This window comes from Micrasema longulum, unplaced genomic scaffold, assembly GCF_059751315.1.
Source record: "Micrasema longulum isolate JH-2025_06_02 unplaced genomic scaffold, ASM5975131v1 h1tg000037l, whole genome shotgun sequence".
Classification (NCBI taxonomy): Eukaryota; Metazoa; Arthropoda; class Insecta; order Trichoptera; family Brachycentridae; genus Micrasema; species Micrasema longulum.
Genome location: NW_028277244.1, coordinates 1,264,510 through 1,284,399, shown reverse-complemented (window position 1 = coordinate 1,284,399; position 19,890 = coordinate 1,264,510). Strand labels below are relative to the sequence as shown.

General features: G+C 30.2%; 1 protein-coding gene across 1 annotated transcript; it reads right to left on the bottom strand.

Annotated features, from left to right (window-relative positions):
* Positions 1-3,555: 3,555 nt before the first annotated feature.
* LOC148285420 (serine/threonine-protein phosphatase PP1-beta catalytic subunit) lies at positions 3,556-17,787 on the bottom strand. The gene is made up of 7 exons (XM_088226022.1): positions 17,663-17,787; positions 12,245-12,376; positions 7,832-8,047; positions 5,693-5,884; positions 5,464-5,615; positions 4,773-4,907; positions 3,556-4,684 (listed from the first exon to the last, which is right to left on the bottom strand). The coding sequence occupies exons 1-7, from the start codon at positions 17,709-17,711 to the stop codon at positions 4,586-4,588; spliced, it is 975 nt and encodes a 324-aa protein (XP_088082148.1). The 5' UTR covers positions 17,712-17,787; the 3' UTR covers positions 3,556-4,585.
* Positions 17,788-19,890: the final 2,103 nt, after the last annotated feature.

Genomic DNA, 19,890 nt, shown 5'->3' with positions numbered 1-19,890 from the left:
AATATAAATAATTATTAGGCCTCTGTTAGCTACTAGGTAGATTCTTTACTATATTTAGATATATGTATCTTACATACTTATAAAGCACTAATTTACTATCCAGTAAATAATGTTATTAAGATATACTGTACTCACATTCGATTGGTGCTTTTAATAATTTAAAAGGGTTTATTTTTAATCTTCTTTATTTATTTTAAGTCCAAAAAAATATATAATATGTTAATGAAATACTTAAATAATAATACAACACGATATTAATACATAAATATGGGTCTAAAGCGCAAAAAATAAATAAGGAAACTATCACATTGTTTCTCATCCATCAGTCACCTGAATTCAAATTTAGTACCATTCACCCAGGCATATTATTTAACATGAATATAATTACGCTATAAACAGTAAGTTGTGTATAAAACACTACAATGGCCTCAACACCTCACCATTGTGCTAAATCTTCGCTAATTTACTAGAAAATAAAAACAATATTGCAAACTTTTCTATTGAGAATGGTAAAATAATCACTTAACAAGATACAAACGGCAAGAAAAGTACACAATCATTACTTGTGTAAATATACAACCAGGTGGGATTTGTCATAGTTCAAAACAATTTATATTCTGTCGAAGAAAGTTTGGAAGTATTATTTAATGCTTTTGTATCGCAATAGAATACTGTTTTAGTCCTTATACTTGTGCCTAAATACTTTTAAGAAAACTAATACAACATCCTTTTTTTTTTAATAAGAATATAAGAGTCGCAAAATACTAGTTTACCAATGTAGATTATAGTTCATAAGTTTCATACTAAATCATTTCACTTTTAATGAATTGATACCTACGTGTTAAACATAGAAATAAAATGAACAATATGTCTGTATTTACAATTTGTTAATCATGATAAATAAATACGAAGGCCACAGATGACATAATTTTGTTAGTACATATATATTAAATTAGCTCACAATTCAAGGCAGAGCAACATTAAAACAATTTGTTGCTAATTATCCTAATGAAATACATACATTACAGGATAGATAAGCAATCATAATATACAATTTAAAAATTAATTAACTATCCCAATGCACAATTACTTCAATAAACACGGAGAGTAATTTCTTAAACATGAACTTAATTGCACATTTTAGCTTATTGAAAACTAAGTGACCTCTCTTGTGCATTTTTGTCAATTAAAACATGTTAAAATTTAAGATGGATTTTGGTTGTACATACATATTATATTATGTTCTACAAAGCATACAGTAACTTCGATTTTAAAGTACAACATTTCATAATGTATTTATATTCAAATATTATTTTACAATCATATTAAAAAATCACCAAATGTTCTTTAAAGTCTTGTACTTTTTTCTTCTGGGAGAAGTCGAAAATACTGCCAATAAATTAAATGCGGTATCAATTAAACTTTTTGATTTGGTTTTACTAATTCTTTTTTGACCATAAGCACTTTTGAGTAATAACAAATCAGTAAACTGTTCCAAGAAGTTTGATTGATACTTAGCGTCCAAATCATTAATAATGAAGTTTTCAAGAAATATCTACAAAAACATTAACATTATTGACATTTTTTTTGTTTTAAAACCAATATGTATAATAATGAAAGTCACATGAACAGAGAAATTTCACTAGACAGCAGATCTGAAACTGAATTAATGATATTAATTATTACAATATTTTGAGTTTGTCCAAATATTTGTAGACAAAAGATTGGATTACACCCCCTAAAGAGTTATTAAGATTGACAGATAACAACAGAGGTGGAGAACAATTGTTTTTGGTATGTGAAATAATTAAATCAGATTAATGTCTTCACAACAATAAAGGTTTCAGCTCTTTAACTTCACTAAAATCAACAGATAGAAAATTTCAGATTTATGGATTTTAAAACAGGCAAAATTGTGAATATTACACAGTGTGTAAAGTGGTCGCTTTAACCAGCTAATGACAGGTCATAAGCTCTAGTCTTCTACATTTCCTTCTCTAAAATGAACGTAGTTATGCAGATAGCAGCCAGCCATAGAAAAATGAAACTGAGATAATAGCACTTTTGTGAAAAGGGTGAATAATCAAATCTACACAACAGTTGGCATGTTTTTTACTTTGACAAATTATAAATAATGCATGCGTTCATTTTTTATGATACAAAAACGAATTTAATTATGTATATGACAAGACTGAATGATTTCTAAAGTCTGGCTGACGCTAACCACACGACTTAAGATTTGAAAAATCTGATGTGTGTTACATCATAATGTATTGCTTTTATTATTTTATGTTTACATTGGGGTACTTAATTGTAAATAATCACTTTTTATAATAACTCAAAAAATAATTTAATTATGTGTGAAAGGACTTTTGGTGATTTTTTTAAAGTCTGGCTGACTACACATCCTAAAATATGAGTTTCGCAGAAATAATAGTGAATGAAACCTCATATAACCTCGGAATGTATAAGTTGACATTAATTTTCACGACATTTTTACATCATGGAATTTTCAGAAGGTGATTATTACAGTTTTTGTATGTAAGCGGCCTGGTTGTTTTGAGCAGAACATAGAATTGACCTTCTTGAACTTGATAACGCCAATATCTAATTTTTTCAAAATTGTGGACTGGCTGCTTCTGCATAACTACGTTCAAATGTTCTGCATAACTACGTTCAAATGTTCTGCATCTCTGTTGTTATTTATTGATTTTAATTATGTTTTATTAATATATATTTTTTTCAAATGTATATTTCATTCATTTCACTTTCTCAAAAATGTATTCCTTTTATGTTGCAACAAATTTAGATCCATAGAAAAGTTTAGTAATTTTTTCTTACTTTGTAAACAGCTTCTATTGAATGAGCCACCAGTTTTTATGCGCTTTGTCATTAAAAAAAACTTGTACTAATTCAAAGAAGGAATTTAAAAATAAACAAACATAAATATTTGTAAATAAGTACTGGATGTTACGAGTGGGATACGTGATCACTTAAACAGCCAATAGACCGTATAAATGCTTAGACTTCCATATTGCTTTTTAAAAAAGATTATCCATCTCTGTCGATATATCCTCATGTTATAAAATTCAGAAACTGAAACCTTAATCAAATTAATTCTCTCTATCCAAACATCTTAATTATCAATACATAATATCTTCAAGTATCAATAATCCGTATATTTCAATATATAATTCATAACTAATCTACAAATTTATATAATATATTTACATATATATTTAAGAGACATTGTGCATAGAAAAGAGGTTTAAAATGTGATAAGATCGCATTATTATAATAACACAATGTAAAGATTTAAGTATGCATTAGCACCAGCTTGTCATTTAAAATGGATGTGATTTACTTCGTAAACTTTCACATTAAACGAGAAAAAAAATACAATTTTTATTTCGTCAGCTCAATGCAGAACATAAATACTATCAAAATGTTTGCGTAGAATTTATTACCTTTATTTCTATTAATTTATGGGGAGGCCCTAAATACTAAAGGAGTAACATTTACTGACTATGTCACAAGTTTTAAAACAGTGTTTAATTTATTTTTTTAAACACAAATCCTAAGGTCCTTTGATTGGTGGCCCGCAATACATAAGCCTTATTATTTGTTTAAGCCTTTGAATTTCTTTGGAACCGATCATCTGCTCCATTTTCATATTTCAAGGAGATATTGAGTGATATTTTGTAAAATCTAACTTAATTCATCAAAACTCAACATGAATGAGGAAAAAAATGTATAAACCACCATTTTTTTGTTAGAAAATTGCATGGGATTTTCACAAATTCTATGCAAAATAGGCTGAGATTAAAAGGGTTAAATATTGTAATGAAGATGACTAATTATTCTTAAAAAACATTTCAAAAGATAAAACCAATAAAAACAAGATAATAATTACATATTTTACATATCCAACAGGAGTTAAGTCTTCTGTCAAATAGTTGACTAAGTAACGCATACGTCCATGTAAAATTTTACTTGACTAAACAAACCCACAGCTTTTTTTCAACAATCCATCCACACGAGTTGCATTCTCAATACAGTGTTCGCAGAGCTGGAGAGCATTCTTGCAACAATAACTGGGACTAAAAAGGGTGACATTAAAAATATAAATATACATCTCCCGACTAATCCAATAAATTATCATCGGCACACGGCTTCATCAATGGAAAAATATAGTCTGTATTTTACAAATATAAATGGACTTCACATGCAAATAAGGACATACATAATATACAAAACAGTTCATTAAAACAACTATAATTCTACCCTAGTACTGGCTACTGTCACTAGGAAATGTTTGGTGGAAGAGCTTGTCTGAATTACGCGAAAACCGGATCACAGAGTCAACATTCAATTCCAGAAAATGTAAATATTTAAAGTATCGATCTTTTAACGAGGAGTGGCATATCAAAATGAAAATGTTACTTATAGGGATGAAGGGTGTTCGTAATTTGGAAATTACCATATAACTAGAGAGGGGTAAATGTGTAATATATGTGTACTTGTGATGCGGTAAAAGACTTGAGGGTGAACGATGATGGTTAATATTGCTCTCCTGATAGAGAAGTTATTTCTTTTTGGGGGGCGATCTTTGAGGAGTGGATGGTCTACCGCTGTTGAGGCCGTTGTATTGGTATTTCGCCTTCTTCTCCGATGGTTTTAGAATCTAAACAATGAAAAATCAAACAATGTATATTTGAAGCCAATTAATGCAATACTTTTAATAATAAATAATATGTAGAAATGTTGTTAACCTGAAATGAGCACATGAGTGTCTCATCAACTGACATCATGCCACCTGCATTGTCGAATTCCCCACAGTAATTTGGTGCAGAGAATAACGTAACCAATTGTCTCTTAGCGAAGAATTCATACCCATCTTCTACAACCTGAAAGAATATGATAAATTAATTTTAAATGCATACTTTCCTTAAAAAAAACCTCCTTTTTTTTTCTAAATGATAAAAGTCATCCATCACACGAATTAGTAGTATTCTGAGATTGAGGACGATGCAGTAAACGAATCATTTTAGGTCTTTAATATTTGATCGAGTTAACATAAGATTGACATGATAATCAGTAATTTTAGCAGTCATCAAAATATATTTTGTAAATAATATTTGCTAATATTGTATACAACAAAGTAACATGAATAGGAAACAAACAGTACACTCCATTTTTTTAGCAGAAAAATCAGAATACATTTATTATGAAGCGTTATGTATTTCAAAATATTTTAATACACAATTCGTAAACCAAATGCAGCATACTTTGATCATTATGAAAGTAAGGTGATCAGTCTTGCGCTTCAAGTGCCAGTTCCAGTCATAGCTTATTTTTAAAGTAGTAAAATATTTTTTGTGTGATGTGTTGTTTGGTGCTGCATGCTGGGTATATCACCTTATTTGAATACATCCATCGACTGAAAATGAAGTGAATAAATACCTGGTGAGCTCTGCATATAAGGTCCAAGTCATGTCTGTTTAAGAACTTGCTAACAATGTCTGCGCCGAATGTGAAGGAAACTCCGCGGTCATTTTCACCCCACCCTTTCACATCTTTATCCGGATCTGACCATAATAAATCACAAAGAAGGCCTAAAAAATGTTTAATTAATTAAACAATCATAATGTGAAAGACATGTAAACAAAGAAAATATATATTTAATAATTACCCGTGTCTGGTACATCCGTGGGTCTCATGATACGTCTGATTTGCTCCATGCCCTGAAGGTCTGGTGATAGTCCTCCGTGGCAGCAGAAAATCTTCTCATCAATTATTGCAGCAATCGGCAGGCAGTTGAAACAGTCTGTGAATGTCTTCCATAGTTTTATGTTGAAGCGCCGTTTACACTCGTCGTAAAAACCTACAAAGAATGAACTCTTAGATGGTCAGGGATACTGAATGGAGGAGTTTGGAGAAACAGAATGAAGAATGTGAGACAAAACTACATAATACGGGGTGTTGTACAATAGCAAAGTTAAGTTTTAGATTAGCACTATGGACAAATAGAAATAGGGAGTTATTACGATCTAAATTTGTCGCAACAGTGTAAATGCCTAGACCTCCATATTCGCTTCTCAAAAATGTTTTTCCTCTCTGATGCGACAAGTTTAGATCTTAGGAACTCCCTAGGGAGAAAATTCAGCCTGTCTATAAACATTTGTACATGCTCAAAACATTGTTGATTAAACTAACTGGTACGAGAAATATAAACTCTGAAAAGGTGTTTTCAGGCACTGCTTGGTAGGTGAAATAATTCAGCCAGATGAATCTCACCCACATCCACAAAGGTTTCAGCTCTTTTACTTCACAAAAGTCAACAGATGGATGAGTGGATGAAATGAGGATGTTTAAACATAAGCATAATGATGAATGTGACACAATGTGTAAAGTGGCCATTTAAACCAGTCAATGAGAGGTCATAAGCCCTATAAATGCTTAGACTTCCATATTCCCTTCTCGAAAACGTTTTCCCTCTGTTGCGACAAATTTTGATAAAATATTGATTTTAAAGGTTGTTTGAACTGCAATATCTGGACTGGCACAAATTTGCAAGCGATTGATTGAATTTATCCATGGTTTTATGTTTGGTTAAAATATTTAGTATATTTGCAATTTTAATGTGTGCTTTGTACAACACACAAAGTTTGCATAATTACATGCGGTAAAATTATTGAAACTTGCAGTGCACACGGTGAAAAGTCTAATCTGACTTTCTCTGCACTATACAACTTTTAATACAGTCCACTGCCAGACCACAGTACTGAGGAAGACATGGCATAATCAAATACTTAAAAGTAGCATGTCAAAACTCGGTATAATTATTTATTTTCCTCTTCAATGAAATAAATTAGGAAAATTAAAAAATGCAATTCATTCAATCAGATAGATATTGTGAAATGTATCACTTGCCCTGCCATAAACAACGTATGAATCAATAATGTTTTATTCATAATCTGATATCAATTAATCTGAAAAAGACAATTTTATCATAAATTTTGCTTGAGATCAGGCATGTAATTGAGAAAAAAATCATAGGCGAGATAATAATTATTAGTCTTTAAGCAAATATAAAGAGTGTATTGAAAAAATAACTCGGTTGTTTTTTTAAATATTGATTTGTTTGATAAAGATAAGATAAGTTTTCATGACTAATTTTATATCAAATTGTGTTACACTGATTAAATGTTGCAATTGTGTTTCCTGTAAGTTTTACCTGACAACACGATAAATTATCTAAAATATCACCTTTATATTATATGCTAGACTTTTTATTAACGATGAAAGAAAAATGAACCGAAGTCAATAAACTTATCAATAAAAAAAATAAACAATATCTTTGTATTTTTTGATTATTTTCTTTGGACTTAACAAACTTCATATGCCCCACTTTTTAAGAGTTTATTCCTTCAATAAAATATAAACGACAACATTTTTTTGGCATAACATTTTTAAAGATGTTTGTGTCAATAGATTTTTATTAATTAACTTAAGCTAGGTGCGCCAGTTTTAAAGCAGGAAATTATTATGTAGGGTTAAATTTATTTGTAAGAAATTCTAATGTTGTAAATCGACAGCTTTTATCTATATTATTTTCATTATTGTAAACTATTTATCTTGAATTTAAAAAAAATCTTTACATTTGCAATTTTCTTGTTCAATTCCACTGCTAAATTAGAAAATGTCCAAAATACAATACAACATGGCCACTCAAAGTGACTGGAGAGTTATATCAATTCTCAGTTAGCAGAAAGATGGGTTACTTTAAAATAACTTTTTTTATAGAATGTAATACAGAAAGTGTACGAACCATATATACGGTTGATGCTGGCACATTCGTGATTTCCTCTCAACAAGAAAAAGTTTTCTGGATACTTTATCTTATAGGCAAGTAGAAGGCAGATGGTCTCCAGAGATTGTTTCCCGCGATCAACGTAATCTCCGAGGAACAGATAATTTGACTCGGGTGGAAAGCCTCCATATTCAAACAGTCGCAGGAGATCTGTATATTGGCCGTGAATGTCACCTAAAATAATTTCAAAATAGAGCTACAGGTATCTTAAAATAAAAACTAATTTTGAATATGCATTCAAATATTTATATTATTTGTTGATTTTATGTAACACCTTGTTCCTTGTTAGCTGTAAATTGTCAAAATTAAAACATAATATTTTTTGAAGAAATTAATAATTAACTCACGTTACATTGTTATATTATGTTTATATCAAAGTATGTCATTTATGTCTAAAGAAAATAAAGAGAGTACAAAAAATAATTAATATGCACTGTATTTGTCTACCTTAACTACTTTGGTAACCTGGTAGAGTGCGTAGTAACAGAGTAACCACAAAATCACTTTCATAATCTCCGCAAACATGAGCAAGCTCTCTTGGTTTAGAATAAATATTTTGAAAAGCAAACATCCTTACATTGAAACAATTGTGCGCTGTGTAGTTAAACAATTATTTTCAGATTACAAAGCAGCGACTGCATAACTATACATTATTTTATTTGTGTTTTGGGATACATTATGATCTAAATTATAAAAACAAATTATTATTAAATCTTTATTTGTTCAAATCTATAAAGGTACTCTATATTAAAATTTTATAAAAAACAACCTATTTAAATAAAAAAATAAAAAACAATAATAGAAAGAGGAAAATCGTAATAAGTTTTGCAAAATATAATATAATTTGGGTAATAAGTATTTAAGACATCTGCTACAATTTTAAATCTTCTCAACCTATACTGAATAATTTGATCTAGTTCAATATGATTGACAGATGAATTGAGATCTCAGAGTAAGCAGGCGCTACCGCTATAGAGCCGCCCATATGGACAAAAATCGTTCTAGGATTATCAACTGCAAAGTTAGCTATAGTTTACAGCGAAACAATGGACCGTAGGCAATCAGGTTGAGAATCGGAAGCGCAGCAATGAAACCATCCGTTACACGTCTATTGTTGTTAAACCAAAAACCAAACTAAAAATTGTACTTGGAGATTGAGCATATCAAGTTTATTTGTAGCTGCTCGTCAAACTATTATTGACAATTCAATTCCATAATTTTAAAAAATACTTACTTGTTTATTTTTATTACCTTATACTTGTTTTTTATTTTTTACTATTATATCAAATTGCATTGGCAAATACGCATTTCATAGATACATATTTTTATTTCTTATTTTTTGTGATAATATATACTTGCTTGTTTATTAATTTAACTTAAAAAGTGTCTTTCTTGCTTACCGTAACACTTTATTTATTGTTTGCTTTACAGAATTTATTTCATAAGCTTATATCTTTGCATTTATTGTTTACATGCTTACTGTTTTTTCTTGCATACCTTTGTTATTATTGTTTTTTTTTTTTTACTTTGTAAAACTTTTTATCATATCCTTTTTAACTAATTTCACATATTTTTTCTGTATATTCTGTGTTTATTATTTAGTATGTTAGCATGTATTTCATTTTTATTTTTTGTAAATGCCTTTTGGGCGTTAATGAACAAAATAAATAAATAAATAAATATGAAAGTCACAAAATAAATAAATAAATATGAAAGTCACAAAATAGACTTCAAACTATTTTCATCGAAGAATGTGTAATATTATCATATGTTATAAACAAAGGTTTTTGCATATAATAAATTTTAATTTTATTTAAAAAAATCATTATGTGTTTTAGGGAATTTATTACATCTGGATAAAAATATTTCACTAAATATTGCAATCAATAGAGCAGAGTAGCTCTTACAGAATGCGAAAGTTCAGTGTCTTTTTTTTATTTTTAATTTGTTAAAAGATTATTAAACTAAGTCAAAAAAAATATTATATTTTTACTTATCGTATTATCAGCACTATGATTTATTAAAGTTTTGTATTTCTGAAACAACTCCGCGTGTCACATCAGAGGTTGTTCCCTGTTAGTTCTTCCCATTGGTTCATTTACGGTAAACCGACCGGATATCCTTCCAAACTCTCGCATCATTGGTTGGTTCATATGAACCAGTGACGTCAATCAGAGTAGTGCGTTTTTATTAAAATAATTTATTTCTTTTCGTACATTTTCAAGAAACTTTGATGCACAATTTAATTTAAGAAAACATTTTTTGTATCCAATTTCCCGTAAGGCTGAAGTTCCTCATTAAGATTTTCAAATAATGCATAAATTTATAGTAAAAAGTGTTTAGTGAATATTGCATATTGATGAAAAGGTTTGCAAATAATGAGAAATAGGATAAAATAAAAAAATATAACTGTACTTTAATATTGCACATTGCAAGGTGAAATGGAAAAGTACCATATAATTTAATTATATCTACTTATTGAACGTAGCTAAAAATAAAAACAGATATAAAATGGAGAATGTTATCAGATTTTTAGCATAACTGCCACAAGGCCATAGATGATGTCACAAAATATGGCAATTTGTATTTAATGAATAGAAAAAATAAGCTACAGTATCAAACTCGTACCAATCGCTACTGTTTTAATTAAATTTACCTTAACAATACAAACATGTGTCTATTCTCGGTTATCGCTTGTATGCAAAACTAAGTAAGTACGCATTCGGATAAAAGGGTAATATTATTAATTAAATTTATGATAATAAAACCTCATTTTATGTGTTTGTGCCCAATAAAGCAATCATATATTACTAAAAATAAAAGCATTAACTTTAAGGTCAAACATTTGATTACATGTTAATAAATAATAGGGAAATATCACATACTAAGAATACCAATAAAAACATGTGAAAGTGATTTACAAAAATTAATTGTATTTTCAAAATCAATATGGATATTGTGGAGAAATGTAATCACGCATAATTTTTTTAATGAAATTGTTAAAAAATATGTCTACAAAAACGCGACATGTTTGGCCTTGACAATTGCGATGTCAAGATTCGCGTTCAATTTAAATTTAAAAGGTCACAAAGTTTAAAATTTAACCGAATCGTGACGTATTAGGGGTGTGGCCAATGCAATGAAATGTTTTTGTGGGAATTCAAAATTATAAATACTTTTTACGCTACTAACAAGTAGAAACATTTGTTTTACCCTACAGTATTTCATAGACCCATAATTTAAAATTGTAAACAAAAAACATGATATTTCCCTATTGTACATAACCATTTACCTTATTTTTACATCCACCAGATTCGAGGCCCACCTGTTTCCATCAGGACACTAATTGCTCTAACATGCAAATCCCGCATACACCTTTACCAAAGTAGTTGCAAAAACCAATGTGCTGAGAGGACATATGCTTTTAGTAACTAATACTAACGCCCAATGATTATGTATATTTTTCATATTTGATCTTGTGGGAGAAATAAATAGTCAGAAAAAGGGAAGGGGAGGAAGGGAGAATACTAAAAGCGTGTGTTTATATTGTTGTGCAACTAGAATTGCAAAGGTGTATAAGTGGGTTTTGCATATTGGTGTAATTAGTGTCCTGATGAAGAGAAGAGTGTGTCTCAAATCCGGTGGACATAGAAAAGTCCTTAAGTGGTTATATACAATTATTTTTTTACATTTGATAAAACAATCCTAATTTAAGTGTGAAATTTCTTACTGAAATGCAATTATTATTCTAGTAATGCTCGAAAGTGGTTCCATCCACTCTGATTGGAAATTAAATATATGCTTACAAATTATTTACACTAGAGTAGAATAATTATATACAAAGATAAAAAACTAAACTTAAAAAATATTTTTAAAATGTAAGTATTAAAATGATGTTACTTATTTTAAAAATTAAACAAAAAATACATACAAAGTTAAATATTTTATGGACATAATTCACCGTTTTTGTGGATCCAGCCACTCCACTGGCCCGCATACAAATTCCGAAGTGTCAGGTGAATTATTTCATAAAATAATGTATACTACAAAATGCACTTCAGATATGTATAATATGGTTGTTTGTAATATTAGCATATGTTACCAACAGTACTCTTTGTAAAACGTAATTAAATTATGCAGTAAAAATACATAATTTAAACACATTTTTACTCGCTGAATTCTATACATTTGTTCATTCATTAATTTTATATCAATAATTATTTTTGTGGTGTAATTATTACAATATCCTAACAAGACAAAATGCGTCACTATTTCTATAATTAAGAGTTTTGGAATATAGAACGTTTAAAACATCGTAGAGTTCAACCAGATTGATTCAATTTGTATAATACCAAGATGTATGAAACTTACCGCATATTTTAAGCGGGGCTTCAAGTTCCAACAAGATAGGCTGCTGTAGGAAGATTTCTCTGGACTTGGAACACAGTCCACGGACCTCCGCTTCTGACATTTGTACTGTTTTCCCGGGTCGACATCCTCGTACTGAAACAATAGGCCGACACATACAAACCTGGATCTCAATAGAAAATCAAGGACTTGATAAACTCTCAGAAAAACTTGCATCAACACTTATCGGAAGAAAGAATAAATATTTATACATAAAATATTCATAAGTGTTTAGCATGCTTTGTGAGAGATTTATTTTTATTGTTGACATAGTAAAATTTTGTACAGAATTTTGCTGGTAACATGATCGATGTTACGTGACCGACAAAGGCAACTGAAAGATAAATCTCTTCTTTCCATTGTAATAGAATGCCTGTTAACTATCTGAGAAAACTTTGCTGTACTTAAATAAGGATTACATTCCGTAATCATCTTCTGTTCGATGACCTGGTCTTCAATAAATATGTCTCATTTGCTAATAGGTACATGTGTTAAAAGCTGAAAGCGTTGATTTTCCACCAATGTAATTTAGCCACTCAAACATAGATCTCCTAATAAACTCTAAGCTTTCTTCTGGCATGTTTTAAAACCTTCTTAGCAGTAAGTTTGTTGTCCATCCTCTATATCAAATATAATATTGGAAGTACACATCGCCTCTGCAGATGGGACACAAAAAACCATCTGTTATTTTGATGACACATAGACAAAATGGCAGAACATAAATTTTCCATAAAATATCAGATAGATAAAGCTGGAGTTCAGCCAGCAATCCAATATCTGGTTATGAAAACAAAAGGCAGCTATTGATCATAATCTACAAATCAGAGTGTATCAATGTTAAATAAATAGGACAAAGATCAGAGAAATATTCATAACACTAAAACAAAAAAGTATTTTTAACTAGCTCTAATCTACCTAAAAGTACTACAGAAATATTAGTTGGCATGTTTTCAAATAAGTCCACTTCCTCTAATTCAATTAACTGTTTGCCAACAATCTTGTAAGAAAAATAATTACATATCAAACATGAAATAATATTTATTTACACAATAAAAATTAGGAAAAAATGTATTTTGTACATTTATCAGTTTACTTTGCTGAAAGCCCAATTTAAAAATTAAAGGACTAAAAGGACTCCTTTGGAACATAATTATGAAACTAATATCTTCAAACTAACCGACTATTGAAGATTCTGGATAACAGAGTGAGTAAAAACACAAGGTTAAATAACTAATCAACTTATTTCTCATACTTCATGCGAGAGAACATAGGAAAATAACACAGATTAAATTGATTACGTCGCTACTTCGGTAATATTTTAACTCTGCCTATAATACGGCAGATTTATTAATTTTTAAATAAGTTTTTAGAGGCAATATTATAAATTGAATGGAACAAATTGTGTCATATGAAAAATCGGTTCATGCAAATCATTTACTAATTATGTTTTTCTATAGCAGTATCTGAACCATAGAATTAAGAGTAGTTCAGAAACCGCATACGCACATCAAACAGAAGGTGACTTAACTACTCATAAATGAGTAGGTTTACGTTTTAACCCATTAGTTTCTTTGTAGACGTCGCTCAGTACGCAACTCCTGGTTTGAATTCAACTATGCCGTGTTGTGTCCTTTTAAAGTGTAGAAATACAGCTAGGATCTTAAAGAAACTGGATGGTATCACATTTCATGTGTAATTAGCAAACAAATGTTTAAGTAGCAAATGCATTACTTAAAAATTGAATTATTTTTCCATCTGTCAGATTGTCGAAGAAACAAAATGAACATTTCGTTAGTGTTGCTAGGGTAGTAAATTTGTTTACCCTACTTTGCTCATCTAATGAAAGAACTAAAGAAAATTAGACCTCGGATTAAACAACGCCGTGGGGGACATTTGAACGACATTATCTGGCGTATATATTGGCGGCCTCCGTGGTGTAGTGGTCAAGACGCTTGACTCACACACGGAAGGTTCCGGGTTCGATTCCCGGTGAGAACACAAAAATTAAATGTGATTTTTCTCAAGCCTGGGTGTTCTGTGATGTAATTCACCACTGTAATTGGGCTTCCTGGCCTGTTGTGGTGCAAAAAAAAAAATACAAAATACATGAAATATTATTTAACATGATATAAAAATATCAGTTTTAAGTAAAATAAAATTTGTTTTATATTTTAAGTTCAAAGTTCATTAATTCAATTACTCTTATTAAATAACCTTTTACTTATCTACTCTGTTGTGTCAATCTATGTTTCCGCGTGCACAATAAAATTTTAGAGAAATTAACAGATTGCTTTATTTTTACCTTACATTTGTGTTATGATTTTTTTTTCCCATCGAGCAACATTACGTGGCGACATCACGAATACGCGCGGCGAAAGTAGGACATAGTGGGGGGATTATTGGACACAGTCTGATGTATTCAAATATGATTCTACGCTCCTTCTGGACTATTCTTAATTCTATGATCTAAACCTTATCATCTTGCCCGTACAAGTGAAATTTAAATAATACAGTCGAAGTTAGTTATAACGATCACGGAAATAGCAAAATCTCAGATATAATGAGGAAACATTCGTTAACATTTTAGTTAATAGTTTTCTCTAAAAATTTATTCACTTTTGTAACAAGCTTGATTATCAGATATACCAAACAAAAATATCATCAACAATTCCGCCCAAAATTTTAAATTGTTTAAAAACATAATTTTCAAAATAAAAACCCAAGTAATAAATTTCAAGCGGGCAGCCACTGTGTAAATGTCCAAGTACCTAATTGGTGTTTTCACCAACATTAAAACAGTATCACACATATGGTTAAAATTGCTTGTAAAAATCCAAGCTTTGTGAACTCAGTAAGTCAGTACCTGCTAGCCATCACACAACAATTTACACGTCCTTTAAAGTTTATGAATGACGTGCTTGTTTCAAAAAGTACACTCTATCTTCATCCAATTTGACTGCATTGGGGAAAAATAAGAATGTTTATTATCTGCATTTGAAAAGAATTTGAAAATATTTTTAATGAAAAAAAGGATTGACAGAAATTGTGTGTAAATAGATTCTAATTGTGTATTTTTCATTGAATTATGACTTTCGGCGTCATGTGACATACTCTATGTCTTCATGTGATAAGTATGTTTGAAAGCATTTATTGTAATTTTCCTTACCAGTTATATATATTTTTTATCTGTATGAATTTCATATATTTATTTGTTAATGATATTCAATAGCGATAGTATTTTTAAGAAAAAAAAAACCTTTCACTGGTACAAGTAATGCTTATATTATAACGAGCAAATTCAGTCTGTCCCATCTTCCTTGCATTAACCAAGTTTGACTGTATACATTTTAAAACAATATTTTTATTACCATACTGGGTAACATTTTGCAGGCGGAAATTTGATATGCTGTAAGGGATAATGCGGAAATTGTTCAAGAAAGGAAAGACAATTTAAAAAAGAACATTTCTTCTTTCTAATCACCGGACTCCCATTTTAAACAGCGCGTATTATATTTTATTATGTTTCACGAAGAATGCTTAAGATATCTTGGACAGACCTGATAACGAACTCAGAAGACTTAAGTCGAGCTAGAACAAACAGAAAACTCTTAACCACCATAAAAGTTCATAAAATTTCATATCTGGGACATATAATGCATGCAGAAAAGTACCGCTCGCTTCATTTGATTTTGAAGAGCAAGATTAAGGGTCTTGGGGAGCTGGACAAAGGCAGATGTCTTGGCTGCATAATATACGAGACTGGACTGGCTTCAGGATTATGGAGCAGATTTTCCAAGCAGCACAGGATAGAGAGACCTTCGTCAGGGTGATTGCCGACATTGGGGATACCTGACAGGGCACTAAGAGATTCCACGCGATTCCGTGTAAAATAAAAAGGGCACTAAAGTAATGAGGAAGTTCAGTGTTTTTTTTAATTTGGTGATAGAATATTGAATTGAAAGCCAAAAAAAATTTTTTTTAATGCTAGGATCGTCGCATTTAGGTCGGTGAGTATTTTGGACATTTAAAAGTTGTGAATTCAGCACAAATTAGTTGTACCCGCAAACATAAAAAACATGGCTACCCCAGAAACTGGAAATCTATTGCCAAACGCCACAACATAACAACGCTATAATCGGTCGGTTATTATAAACACGTAGTCACATGAACCTGTGACGTTGGGAAGTAGTACATTTTAATTTATTTATTTATACATTTTTGAGAAACTTTTAGAGTATAATTAAATGCTCTAATTTTTACCGCGCGTAAGAAAACATTTTGCTGTAGCACTGAATTTTCTCATTTATAATAGTGCATAGGTTTCCCTGTACCGTGTGCCGTCGTTTCTGTATGCAGCTCGTTAACCAGAAATCTATGTTCTACAGTTTGATGTAATTTAAGAACAACATCTGCGTCTGTAATTTACTAACGACTTTGACACGGTACAAGTCCTGTACATGACGTTGCATTATATACCGAAATAAAATGTATCAACCCTTATGATGGACGCTGTAAAGCGATTTGGAACGGAAAATAGTTCAAACAACACACGGCATGGTGTTAATGAGTTTTACTTTTACACTGAAAACATATTACAACCCAATCAAAGACTACATAATATTATCATTATCGGACATTTTGCAAATAAAGTACACAAGTAAATAAGTTCAACGTTGACAATTATTATAATTATAAAATTTATGTTTGCAAATGTGTAATATGGATATTCATTATCCAGTTCAGTTATTTGCAAGCAGGTTTTACTTTAATGGATATCACTGTTGTAAGCTACCGAGTAAATCTAGATAATTATAAGCCACTAAACTACTAATAAACTTCTAAATACCCATAAACTCCGATGAAAATAAATCTTTGAATTTGGTTCTTTTCTTTGCTTGTTCTTTTTGGAGTCTGAATACTTTACCAAGCAGACCAAAAGCAGCAAGAAAAAAAGAATACACAAAAGTTAATCATTTTGTCTTTTTGTAGTAAGCAAAAAGCTCAGCGAAACATAATATTCAACATGTTTAAAATAGTCTTGTAAATTCATAAATAATATAAATACATTCATTACATACAAGACAACATTCTTATAAAAAACATAATGCCTGTCATTGGGGCAAGTAGAATTTCCACATGAAACTATGGACTAAAAGCCGAAAGTGCGTCAAATATGTATATTTGTGATACAGTATTTTCTATAGAGTGTGCCTTCAATTAGTATTGGCCATAATATGAAGCCTAACATTTGATAGATCGTATGTCAAAGTGTATTTTTTTAATTATGCAACAGCCCATGCGGCGTTTATTAGTAAAATCAATGCTAAAACATTCCGTATACATTATAACTGATAATAAACGTGTAAAACATTGCATTCTTACCTTCTAAAAGCCTTCTTATAAGACTGTCAACATTTAGCTCGTTCGCCATATTTATCTCACGAATAATTTACGTCAAACCATAGACATCAAACATGCTTCGAAATGCTCCGAAGTCTGAAAAGAATGAAAAGATTTTATTGGCAATTTTACAAAGGTAGTCCACACGCTTGCCAAGCATCGACAAGCACAACACAAGGAACACAATCGTGTAAACAGGCGTTTGGCTTGCGTTGCGGACGCTTGCAAGCGCTTGCCGTGGTTTTTTTTTAACAAAGTCGATATTTTATGATAGGCAAACGAACGTCCGGTCCAATTTAGAGGGGTACTGGGTTCACGTTTAGATGGCCACCAATGAATTAAGAGAAAAACATTTTTTACCCAATTTTAATAGTGAAAAGGGGTTGCTAAATGACTGTTTTTTACTGTATGAAAAGTTTCATAATTATTAGACAACATCTTCTGTCTCCGGATTGACTTTGAAATTCGGATAAAAAATGAAAAAAGACCCATTATTTATACTTTCGCACAGGTCACTGGATTTAAATTTCAAATTTATGCATTAAAACAGTAGTCAAATGTAAGTTTCGATGTATTCCCATTGAAAGGGATTAATTGTTACTCAGTTACAACGTAAACTGATAATATTTTATAACTGGTTACCAAAAAAATCGTTTTCGCTCTCGAGTTGTGGCATAGTACGAAATATGCTATTTTGAACTAAATATATTTTTTGCGTTTCTTGGAAACCAATTTAATTGAGACTTTAGTGATACTCTTTACGTCTTTACAGATATTATTAACTGATAACTAAAAACATTTATAAAATAGGCCGTTTGTGACAAGTTTTTGCTATGGTTTTGAATGTTATCGTGATGCTAGATGTAATTGAATCAGTTGAAATGTTTTCTTTGCCATCAAGGAGTTTTTTTAAACAAAACAAACAACATTAAACAAAGAAACTTTTTTTTCTGTCATGGTTACACTTATGATCCAAATCAACATATTTTTTTATGTTCTCTTGTGCCATTCAGTGAGAAAATACGTGAATACGTTTGTATTTAAAAAAGTCGGACCACGTTTGCTCTTAAGATTAAACATAATGAACTCGCAAACCAATATGCTAACAACATCGATATCTTTAACGTGAGTCTTGTAAATTTTAAATATCGATTTTGGAATACGATTTTTAAGAATGTATTGACTTTAATATTATTTAGTGCTACCAAAAATCTTATAAAAAGAAATGGGTAGAAATTATAAGGAATTTAAAGAAAGAATCTGATTGAGATCCACAAAAAACAAATGGTGTTTGTAAAGATTAAAAAACAAACCTTTTTTTAATACACAAAAAAACATATTTCCATTTTTTTGCAAATGCAGTCTCCTCGAATGCAACCCTGGTAGATCGAGGAATAAAACATTTATGCTCCTAAATTATTTTTTACACAATCGATTGAAGATTTTAATATCTACGAACACGCACAGCTCAAAGATCTACATTTCTTTGAAAACTGCATGTAAATGCGTTAAGCCGTCTTGGAAGAGTACGGTGACATCACACGTACAGAGGAATTATATTTATAAAGATGTACATAGCTGCTTTAAACCTTTAACTGCATTTCTTTAGCTTAAGGTGGCCCGTAGTTATATTGACAGAGGCACTTCAACCTGATCCACAAACCTTCTTTAGCTTATTTAAAAATAAAAAAGTATTAGTATGTTTTTGTTTTTTTTTTTAACCAACTAAACTTCTAAACACATTTCTATATTTTATTACTTTATATTGTATTTTTAAAAATTTATATTGTTAATACACTCATCTTTTTATTTTTATATTTATACCAAGTACACTTTTTAACACTGTTCCTATCTTTTATTTCTTTATATTGTATTTTTTTAAAAATTATGTTGTTTAAATACTCATCTTCTTTTTTTTATACCAACTTTACTTCTTAACACTGTTCTATTTTTTGTTGCTTTATATTGTATTTTTCAAATTTTATGTTGTTTATATACTCATATTTTATATAACTTTCACGTATGTAAAAGCCTTATGGGCGTGAAAAAAAATAATACAATTAGTTAAGTATACTAACAAAACTTTACTAAAAAATGTTTAGTAAAAACCGTTCGGATTAACGTGAAAAAGATGTAAAATTTCATTAGTAAGTAGGTACGTAGGTACTTGTATGGTTGAATTCCAGAACTTGAAATAATTCATTTTCAAA

What these genes read in the sequence shown, in the direction of transcription:
- LOC148285420 (XM_088226022.1), bottom strand. Translation starts at nt 17,711, where the DNA reads ATGGCGAACGAGCTAAATGTTGACAGTCTTATAAGAAGGCTTTTAGAA. An exon ending in TATAAGAAGGCTTTTAGAAG is followed by an intron (nt 12,377 to 17,662) that starts GTAAGAATGCAA and finishes CTATTGTTTCAG; the next exon opens with TACGAGGATGTCGACCCGGG. An exon ending in CACGGATGTACCAGACACGG is followed by an intron (nt 5,616 to 5,692) that starts GTAATTATTAAA and finishes AACATTTTTTAG; the next exon opens with GCCTTCTTTGTGATTTATTA.